The sequence below is a fragment of the Triticum urartu genome, chromosome 5 (assembly GCF_003073215.2).
Source record: "Triticum urartu cultivar G1812 chromosome 5, Tu2.1, whole genome shotgun sequence".
NCBI classification, from domain to species: domain Eukaryota; kingdom Viridiplantae; phylum Streptophyta; class Magnoliopsida; order Poales; family Poaceae; genus Triticum; species Triticum urartu.
The window spans coordinates 552,279,853-552,290,869 of record NC_053026.1 but is presented as its reverse complement, the minus strand read 5'-3'; the positions used below and the strand labels follow the sequence as shown (position 1 = coordinate 552,290,869).

At 51.9% G+C, this 11,017-nt stretch overlaps 1 protein-coding gene across 1 annotated transcript; it reads left to right on the top strand.

The window, feature by feature from the left end:
* Positions 1–4,066: 4,066 nt before the first annotated feature.
* Positions 4,067–4,964, top strand: LOC125505976. The gene is made up of 3 exons (XM_048670870.1): positions 4,067–4,182; positions 4,281–4,628; positions 4,709–4,964. The coding sequence occupies exons 1-3, from the start codon at positions 4,177–4,179 to the stop codon at positions 4,757–4,759; spliced, it is 405 nt and encodes a 134-aa protein (XP_048526827.1). The 5' UTR covers positions 4,067–4,176; the 3' UTR covers positions 4,760–4,964.
* The last annotated feature ends 6,053 nt before the right edge of the window (positions 4,965–11,017 follow it).

The window sequence follows — 11,017 nt, the reverse complement described above, 5'->3', positions numbered from 1 at the left end:
TTGATCAACGAGCTAGTCAACTAGAGGCTTACTAGGGACATGGTGTTGTCTATGTGTCCACACATGTATCTGAGTTTCCTACCAATACAATTCTAGCATGGATAATAAATGATTATCATGAACAATGAAATATAATAATAACTAATTTATTATTCCCTCTAGGGCATATTTCCAACATATCTTCCTACCTTATGTTTTGGAGATTGTTGACAGAAACAGGTATGGACTAATTTGTTTTCTAGTGCACACAGAGAGAAAAGGACATACACAACCGAAGAGAATGTTGTCTTCGGTGCTGAGTTTGAGGAACTTCACTGAAGCATATCTGCGCTGCAGAGAAGAACAAGCTACATCTATTGAAGTGATAGAGTTGAGAAGCTTTTGTTTAGATACTATCGTCCGAAGAAATTCACTAATGTGATTGAAGTCGAAGACAAAGTGAAGATGTAGCAATCATTTTGTTTTTCTTCTTTCAGTCTGTTGAGTCATAGGACCTCCGTACTATTAAGAGGGGTATAGGTTCTCGATGCTTAGATCAGTTGTGATGCTTAGCCTCAACCTATGAAAGTTGTGAGAGAAATCTCCTTGTGTTTCGAGTAAATACTTGCCAGCAAGAGAATGTGATCTTTTTCGTTGCGAGAGATTTGCCTTGGACCGAGTAGTTAGCATTTCTTGCTCTCCTAGGAATGTTACCGTTGTGCTTAAATCCGACCGTTGGAATCGTGTCGTTAGGCCATTGGCAGAGGCCGATGTTCAATTTTGTCATTTCCCTTCTGGGAAGGGTACGACAATAAATAGCCACCCGGCTCCAACGTTTTCCGTTGGCTACTCCGCTTGAGATTACTGAGAAGATTAACTTGAGCAACCCTCTCCGAGTGATTTGAGTTTAAGATCCACTGAGAGAAAACCAAGAGCCCAAACTTAGACATTGGTTTAGCATCACAGTAGTTATGAGTGAGAGTTCTTGTACCTGTTACTCCTGAGAGCTGAGCACTCTCTAGACGAATAGGTTTGGCTTCGAGTGTTAAAGAGTTATTGCCTTTACCAAGCTTGATCTTCAGCAATCAAGAGTGATTGTGGTTTGCGATGGTCGGCCGAAGGTTTGGAGATCGCCGACAAGGATTTACCACGAGTGAAATCAACCTGAGTCTGATCAGCTCTACGTTGAACGAGAATAGGGTGAAGGGAGTTTATCTTTCGTGTTAAGTCACAGCCCCTCCAACCAGACGTAGCCCTTTGGCAGAAGGGTGAACTGGTCTACCAAATCTCTTGTCACCATCGAGCACCACTGGTTATATCTATCTTACTACATTTCATTCAGTAATTTTCATTCGTGTTATGTGCCATTTGATTCTTTGATCTTTGTATTGTTATGTGATTCTCATCCTGTGTACTCGTGTTAATTACTTTCATTATCCTCGCCTATATCTCTTCGTTGTTAGTCTTTGCTACCCTGTGTATCCCTCTTGTTGCATTTCCTTCAGTTTCAGTCGTGTTTTGCCTCATTCTGTTCCACATGTTTGCTTGTTGCATAACCCTCATCATTATTAAACCCATTATCAATCAAGATCGCTCTATTGTAAATGTTTTCCTTGATGAATATGCCTCTGACGAGGAATATTGATTCAGTACTTTTCTCTCAATACTTTATTCCGCTGTTGTGTCTTGGTTAAGTTTCAAAGCTTTCGAAAGAAAATTTGAATCTCCCATTCAACCCCCCCTCTGGTCGATATACTCTCTGTCCTAACACATTTTATCATCTATACTTGTTTTGTAGCTTGATGACGCAACCCAGAGGGCGGAAGATACGTTCGGTATGTGTGGATGTGTCTGGGGCCTCTACATTTGGATGTGGGAGCGAATCCCGGTGGGGCGTCCGGAGAAGCTGCGACGGCGTGAATGGACTGACTATGGTGAAGATGACGAAGATGATCGATACTCGACCATCGCATACGCTTGGGACATGGTGGGTGTCTACACGGGCACATCCAAGGCTTTGTACAAGGTCTTCACAAACGAGCTTGATGCTCCGACGCCTTTCCAGGTATACAAACTAGATTATGAATATTTTTGACAACACTTTCACGTGAGCTTACCAATTTTTATGTACTAGGTTAATTGGTGGTCGTATGATGAACGAGAGTGGGGGTTCGAGCTGAACGTGGTGTGCAAGCAAGACAGGCTTCTCTGGCGGTGCATCATGCCCATGATTTGTATCTATGCCGTCGAGTACCACTTGCAACATCGCGTGGTCGCGCAATTTGGTAAGGCGTAACGCACCCCACCGGGCGATCTCATCGACACTGGTGGCTATGACCTACACTTGTGAGTGCATTGTTCTCCATTTCTGTGTTTTTATTTTGATGTTTTACATTCCTTCTTATGATGTTCTACATCTTTCTTATGCCTTGCAGGATGAGCAGGCAGAAGAATCAGTCGATCATAGACTTGAAGAGCAACATGCCAAATACGTGAAGGAATGGAACGAGCGGAGAACTCACAAATATGTGAAGAGGAATGTGATAGACTGCGATGCCTACGAGGATCACATGCGGTGGTACGACGATGGCATCAAGCATCGTTTGCGCCTGAGGCCCCAGTAGACGACAGCATATGCCGAAGAACTGTACGATGATGACTCCGAGAATGAAGCCTACAATGACATCATCACAGAGCTAAAAGGCGGATTTAGGGAGTATGTGCCCCTCATGAACAGAATAGTAAGTTGTGTTCATGCGTTTTCAACCAGCGGTTGGATGAAATATACTTTAGTGATTGTGACTCATCTATTCTCTTGCAGTCTTTGGAGCTGAACAAAAGCATTTTTGAAGGCTCAGATGCACTAAGTTCTATCCCCCAGACTCAAGATGGTGAGAAGAAGTTGAGGGGAACGGTGAAGGTACAATCAAGACTCCTACACTTACATATTATGTTCATGTTCGTTTGTAACCATAAGCTTGATCCATATTATGTTCTTGTTTCATTCTTATTGCAGAAGTTCGTCAACAAATGTCGCAAGCTGGTGGGCCTGCTTGGGTGCGCTAGCTCTGCTGATGCTTATGATCCTGCAGCCCCGATGCATAGCCTCGCTTCATCCAGCCATGCTGCCTCGTCGTCTAGGGTGGTTGAAGAGGAGGACGAGGAGGAGGACGAGGAGGAAGAAGGTGAAGATGAAGAAGAGGACGAGGAGGGAGCAGAAAAAGAACAAGAGGAAGAAGAGGAACAGAGCAATGAGGAGGAGGAGTACGATGACGATGACGGACCTCCACCAACTTAGACAACCCAGCATGAGAAGAGGCATTGGGCAAGTCCATCCCCGTTTCAGAGAGCGCGTCCGACTCAGCGCAAGAAGAAGGTGTATGAGAACCGTTCAAAGAACAACGAGGACCGTACCTTGAAGAGAGGAAGGAGCAAGTGAAGTTGCTGCCGTTGAACTAGTTAAACTTTTTATGTTGGCTTCATGAAACTATTTTGTATTTGTTGAACCATTTGCTATGTGAAACTATTTGCTACATGTGTGGATGTGTGCTATGTGTCTTAGTTGAACTATTATTCATATGGAGCTGTGATACATGCTTATTGTTTTTAAGTCTATAACATTGCTATGGCAAAAAAAATGAAGACAAAATACAAGTTGTGTGCAAAAAATGCACTATGATCAACCCCTACCGCCACAGAGCTCGGCGGTAGGCGGCCTCACTCATACTGGAACCAGAAGTCGCTGTTGTTTTGCGGTAGGGTTGCACACCCTACCGCCGAGTTTCATGCCGGTAGGGTTGCACATCCTACCGCCAAATCCGCCGGTGATAGATCGTCTACCATGTCAGCGTTGTGACGTTAGGAAGACGGCGGCTATCGTTACTCCATCGTCAAAAATCCCTGGCGATAGAAAAAGGATCAAATGTTAAAAAAAATTGAAACAGGGTCATCCGGTTAAACTGTTTGAAAAGGGTCCAAACACCAAATTTAGCCCTCAATGATGCGTCGCAGTAAAAGCTCGCGCGTCAGTAGACGAGAGCTATAGCGGAGGCTACACGCCGACAGCGGGCTACTTCTATTCCATTCTCTTCAGCCTCGTAGCCCCACTCACTCACCGGCCCTAGCTTCCCTTCTTCTTCGTCTCGTCTTCTTCTTCTTCGTATCTCATTCTGTCTGCTCTTCTCCGTGCTGAACCAGATGGCGGTAAGTGTCCTGTGACTGACTGTGAGCCAGCCAAGGCATCCATGCCAGCAAGCTCACTCACCCAGAATCGGAGTCCTTATTATCGTTCGGTCTTGCAGAAGGCGAGGAGGCGTCGCGTGCCGGCGTTCGGGGAGTGGAACTACAACTACCACCACGACGAGCCGGAGGCGACAGCGGCACTTCCGCCGGCCGCGTGCAACGCCACGCCGGAGCCGGAGGCCTGCAGCGACGTGTGGTTCAGGTACTCGCCGCCCCCGCGCAAACCCACGCCCAAGAAGCAGGCGAGGAGGCGGCCCGAGGGCGACGTGTCCCGGGAGCGTTCCAAGGCGTCCAGGGACGCCGCCGCGGCCAAGAGCGGCGGCTCCAGGCGGGTGGTGCGGCCAGTCAACGGGGACCTGTACCAGGTGCCACCGCCGGAGCTCGCCCCCCACCGGGCGCCGAGGAAGGTACCGCACGGTCCACCAAGAAAGAAACAATGTTTTCATTTTTGCCGCGTGGTTGGAGCTCACTGGACTGTTTTGCGCAGACAGGGAGCCTGTGGATGGGATGCCTGGGCCTCAGCTCATGCGTCCACTGAACCCAACATGTCCTGATGGTCGATGGGATGCTGCGTCCTGCGTGCGTCTTCATCGCCAGTGTTTATTTGCCCTTTCTGTTGGATATACACTACTAATCCCGTCCAGTTGGTAATGTAGGTGGTTCTAGAACCTCGAAGTAATTTTTATTACGTTCATGTGCTTTGTATTTCCGGTGAAGTTTGATAATAGTAGATCTAAATCATTTTCGCAAAAAGAAGAAGTGTATAGTTCCGTCTCTCTCCGAGTGTATGCGCTTTCTTGGCTTGTGGTTAGTACGCACTGGCAACACTAGCTGTGTAAGTAACATTCATGGTAACATTTAGAATCTCCCTTCATTTTGTGTAATGTGGCAACACCTCGTTTTGTGCGGTTAGGCCAACTCCACCGCGCGACCCTATACTGTCCGTCCTCGTTCGTTTGGGGTAAAACAGACAAACCAGACGGCCCAGCGCGCGACCGTAAACGGACATTTGTCCGCTTTGTGTCCGCTTTCAGCCCATTCGCGGCCCAAGTTTGCGCCGGTTTTGGGGTGAAACGGACAGCGCTCGGACGGGCGGGACGCGCGCGCTTGTCCTCCCCTGGCCCGCCTGTCGGTGGGAGAAACCAAATCCCCCCACGCCCATTTGGCGTCATTTTCAACAAACCCTCCCACGTCCCTCCCACCCACCCCCTCTCTTCCTCGTCCATGGCCGACGCCCCGCCGAATTCCGGCGGCCTGGCCGTCGACCCGCCCACAATGGTGAAGAAGAAGGCGGCCAAGGCGCCAAGGAAGCCGCGGTCGGAGTGCACACCGGAGGAGATCACCAAGTTGGACGCTGAATCGGCGAAGAGGAGGGAACGGAGAGCGGTCGTCAAGGTCAATGCCGCCGCGGCCAAGTTCGCCGCCCAGCGCGAGGAGCTGGAGGCCGCGCGGCGCAAGGCCTCTAACGACGAGAAGAAGGACCTCCTCAACAAAGCGCACGCCATCCTCATGCTTGGCATGGGCCGCCCGGCCGGGTTCCCTGCAGCGGCCGCCGGCCCCGCGAGCACAGGCTCGTCGGTCGCCCGGCCTCCGCACTACCAGTCGCCGACGTCGCGGACCGCGCCCATGTCGCCCGGCTTTCCTCCGCCAAGGCACGACGGACAGACCCGTTTCTCGGGGTCGCCGGATGTGGGCTTGTTCGCGCCGTCCACACCGCGTCCCGCGGCCGTCATCGACCTCAACGTCACGCCTGGGTCCAGCAACGGCGGCCGGGCGTCCGTCGAGATGCAAAAAAAGCAAGCACGGGCACCGTTCACGGGCACCATGCCGCCCCCCGCGTCTTGTTTGACGGAATGCCAACACCAACGCCAACGGTCGACGACCCCTTCTACAACCAGTACATGAAGGACGTGATCTTCGAGAGTGGGCATGGCCATGCCTACGACCCCGAGGAGACCTAAAGTCAGGATGGCCGCGCCCAGTACGTGCCCGATGAAGAGGCCGACGACCGTGCTGACTACGACCATGGTGACTCGTGGCATGAAGACGATGACATCTATGTCGAAGGTGACGGTGATGAAGAAGAAGGCAATGACGTTGATATTAGTGGCGACCATTGTTCATCGACGAGCTCACCCAAAGAGCGGAAGCACAAAAGAAGAGGAAGAGCATTCGCACGGGTTCATACACACAAGATGAGGACAAGTTGATTTGCCAAGATTGGATGGAGATTAGCCAAGATCCGAGGACCGGCGCGCAATAAAAGGGCATTGTTTTTTGGACGAGAGTCCACAAAACATTCCATGAAAGGAAGATGTTTGAGCCCTACCAATTTACAAGCAACCGTGGCATCGGCTCGATTCAAAAGAGATGGTTGTTCATCCAACAAGAGTGCAACAAGTATTGCGCCGCATTTGAGAGCATTGAAGCACGGCCCGTGAGTGGTCTCGGCGTTGGGGACATGGTATGCTCTCCTCTTCCTAGCCCTTTCCTTGCCACGGCCATGACACTTCGGCCGTGTATATGTTTGCATGTTCACTTGTTGTTGATCATGTGATTTAGGTATTTCAATCTTTGGAAGCATTCAAGGCCCGGCACAATGACAAGTCATTCACTCTTACGCATTGTTGGACGATCATCAACAATTACCCTAAGTTCAAGGACCAATACCGTGAACTACAAAGGAAGAGAGGACTAAAGACGGCCAAGTACGCCGGAGGTGGAGATGGCGAGGCCTTGAAGAGGCCGAGGGGCAAGACCAACTCCAAGGTTGATGACATACGTGATGTCTCATCCATGGCATTGCATGACACTTTGCATGGCATGATGTCCCAAAAGGATGTGAGGGACAAGAAGAAGCGGCAAAGCAAGGAGGAGCAGATGAAGCAATACATAGACCTTCAAAGAAAGAAGCTTGAGATGGAGGAGGCGGCCAAGAGGAGGAAGATCGACATGAAGGAGACGGCCCGGCAAAGGCAGCTCGACATCGAGGCCGACAACGTCAAGGCTAGGCAGAGGCAGCTCGACATCGAGGCCATGAACGCCGCCACCAAAGCAAAGGAGGTGGCCCTTGCGATCATGAGCGTGGACTTGTCGAAGATGAGCAATAATACGAGGGCCTAGTTCGAGGCCAAGCAGAAGGAGATGCTCGAAGCCGAAGGCCTGAACTATGTCGTCCGATCAGCCGTGGCCGTTCTTTTTGGAGGCTGGCATGGGTGACGCCCGCCCGCTGGGCCGCTGGCTGTGTGCCGGCGAGAAAACATTCATTTTGGTGGCCGGCTGTGTTGCTGGCTTCTGGCTGCGTTGCCGGCGAAGACAACTATTCATTTTGAAGGCTGGCTGTGTTGCCGGTCGCTGGCTGATGCCGGTGATGGACGTGTAGGCCGCTGGCCTGAACTAGAACTTGGCATTTGAAACGTTCTTTTGATTTTTTAAATAAACACGGACAGAATGGGGTAAATGAAGGCGGCCGCGCGCTGGGCGCACGGCCACCACATATCAAGACATGCTCGGACACGACCCCAAATCCCACCCTAAATGGACGAAATTCGGACAAAGCGAACGTCCGTTTAGGGGTCGTGCCGTGAAGTTGGCCTTAGGTTTGTTGCCTGAAGTCGTTCTGCAATCGAGTTTATTGGGGGTGTTTGTCATCATGCACTTGAGAGATTCAGAGATGTGACTGACAGACGAGCACGTACAGCCCAGCATTCTGCTGCACGAGGAGCCATTCGCGTGGGCCCATCAAGTCTGGTGAAGCTGGTACGCGCATTGATTCCGGCGCAGTTGGGCAACAGTTTTTTTAAAAGGAGGATGACCCCCGGCCTCTGCATCTGGGAGATGCATACGGCCATTTTATTGATTATTCTCAAGAACCTTACAAAGTAGTACAATAATATGCCTGAATCCGCCATCTTGGCAACATCTGCCACTACTCCTATCCATATGATGAAGGGGGTGCAAGCTGGGCCAAATACCCAGACCTCTCACCTAAGCCTAACATCTAAAGCCGGAGGCCCCGACCGAGCCACATACCGGGTCCGGGGCACAATCCGGTCTGACGCACTCACATGTGTCGTCGCCGCCATCTTCCACTAGTCCATCTTCAGAGCAGATTGAGGTGCCAACCTTGGCAGGATCCTCCGCCATCGACGCCATCAAGACACCAAACGACGACCACCATCTACGCTAGTCCATCTCCAAGCAGAAGGAGCGCTACCACAGGACGAAGACCGGCGGAGAATAGGTGAAATGCTGCACACAATGCCGCCGCCAAACACCTCACACGCACCGCAAAGCGCCCACCATGTTTCCGGGAACCCCAGGCGACGCCTTCAAGAAGGAGCGCGACGAGGGTACGACGCCGTCGCCCGCAAGGGGAACTAGAGCTTTCACCCAAAGGAAGATCACGGTAAAAGACGGGAGAGGACCTCGACAAGGCCTCCAAGAAGGGGACCGGCGCCCAGCAAAGACGCCGCCATTGTCGTGGCCTCCGCCGACGACCAAGGGTTTCCCCCGGTCCCGCCCCATCCCATCCACCCAGCCAAAGACCTGGCTAGGGGAGTGCACGCAGCCGGAGAAAGCGTTGGACTTCATCGAAGCAAGCACGCCGGGTGACGGGGCACCCCGACCCACTGTACTAGACGTCCACCGAGACCTTGCCGCCCGCACGGCCGAAGTCGCGGACCACCAGCACCCACGACCATCGCCCGCCGAAGAGGCAACGCCGTGCACACCGCCCGAGGCCGCCGCCCCGGCATCCACCCACCGCACGCATCCCGTCGAAACATGGGGAACGACTCACACCACCGCCACCAGGGAGCACCACACCGCGAACATCCAAGCCGGGCAGGACGAGGCAAGGCCACGCCGGCCAGATCCGGACGGATCCGGCGAACCCCGGCCCACCAGCCGCCAGATCGAAGCAAGGCGGCCGGATCTGATGGGCAGAGCCGTCCCCGGCGACAGGCGCGGGGCGACAACGCTGGCGGTAGCCGCCGCAGAGGGCCGGCCTCGGCGGCCACCAGGGAAAAGCGGGCGGCGACGCCCGATGCGGGGTGGGGGGGCGGCTCTCCAGAGGTCAAGGCGGGTGCGTGGGGAAGCCCCCGCCGCCGCCTACCGCCGCGTGGGCAAACCCAACGACGACTGCCGGCGGCGGCGGGGAAGGAGGAGAAGGGGAAGCGGGGGACCGGCTGCGTCTAGGGTTTCGCCCCCGGGTCGCCCGAGAGCGGATGACGCGGGAGGGGGGCGGACACGCAACTCCAGTTGGGCAACAGTTGCTGTGAACTCACTGATTTCTTGGCGCGTGCCATGCAGACACACTGTCTCAAGCTGGCCGTGTCATTCAACTCCATCGGCCAAGCCAATGCATACACGCACTGTCGCAGCCGTGTGTGTAACCATTTGGGCATGTGGCTGCTTTTGGCATACATAAAATCGAGCAAGGCCAAAAGTCACAAATCCGTACGACGACTGGAGCGAGATCGAGGTCGCTCGAGTGAAGACCTGTGGCTGTGGGTGTAGTCCTTGAACTGCATAGTACTTCCTCCTTTTTGGTTTATAATGCTCAATTCAAAAATCTCACCAATCAAGATAGATGGTGAGTGGTGGAATATTTTTTGTAATTTGTAAAAGCACCTAATTAATGCTCTTGTTTTTCTCAAAAGTTTATGTTTACCAATGTATTAATTGCAATGCATGTATGCATACATTAGTAGAAAACAGGGCTTTGGTCCAGGCCGGGTCAGCCCATTAGTCCCGGTTCAGTCCAGAACCGGGACCAATGCCGTGAGCCCGGGGGGCGGCCAGGCCAGTGGGCCATTGGTCCCGGTTCATCTGGACCTTTTGGTCCCGGTTGGTGGGATGAACCGGGACCAATGGGCCTCGCTCCTGGCCCACCACCATTGGTCCCGGTTGGTGGCTTGAACCGGGACCAAAGGCTCCCCTTTAGTCCCGGCTCATGTCACCAACCGGGACCAATGAGGTGCCTATATATACCCCTCGCTCGCGAGCAGAGCACCCCAGTGCTCTGTTTTTCTCTGGCCGAGGGGGAGAGGGCTTGGTGGTGCTCTAGCTCACCTCCTATGCACACAAGGTGTTCGATGGAATGCCCGAGCCACACTACTTAAGCTTTCTCCTCTCCAAGCTCGACCTCCAAGCTCCATTTCCATAATATTTGTCTAGGTTTAGCGGTCCGTCACACCCCGTCCCCGTCTTCACCGCCGTCGATCACCCGCGCCGAGCTCATCGCCGGCACCACTGTGGTGAGCCTCTTGTTTTATCTTCTTTCTGAAAGGAAAAATATTCTTACTTGTATGTTTACATAGATACTTGTATTATTTTCTTACTTTTATTATTGCATCTTATATAGTGCGATGGTTTTGGTATCCGCCCCCGTCGGCCCTCGTCCTGTCTATGATTCGGATGTGGTATATATATTATCTTTATAACTATTGGTTCATTTATTGTTTATGAAAATTATGCCGGCCAATGTGACATGGATTTTATTTATGTAGGATGTATGTGAATCGGAAATGCCAACCGACCCTATTGTCGAGAGGTTAAATTTAGTTGAAGAAGAAAACAATTTGTTGAAGGAAAAAATTAAAAAAATTGAGGAGGAGAAGATGATATTGGAGTTGCATGTTGCGGATGTCGTCGATGATCACAAGATCAAGATGGATGCAATGCGCTTGAAGATTAGAAAGATTAGAAAATATGCCATTCATACCGAGGCTTGGTATCATTATGCCGTTGGATCAATTGTTACCTTGGTTGCGATTATGATCGCATTTGTTTT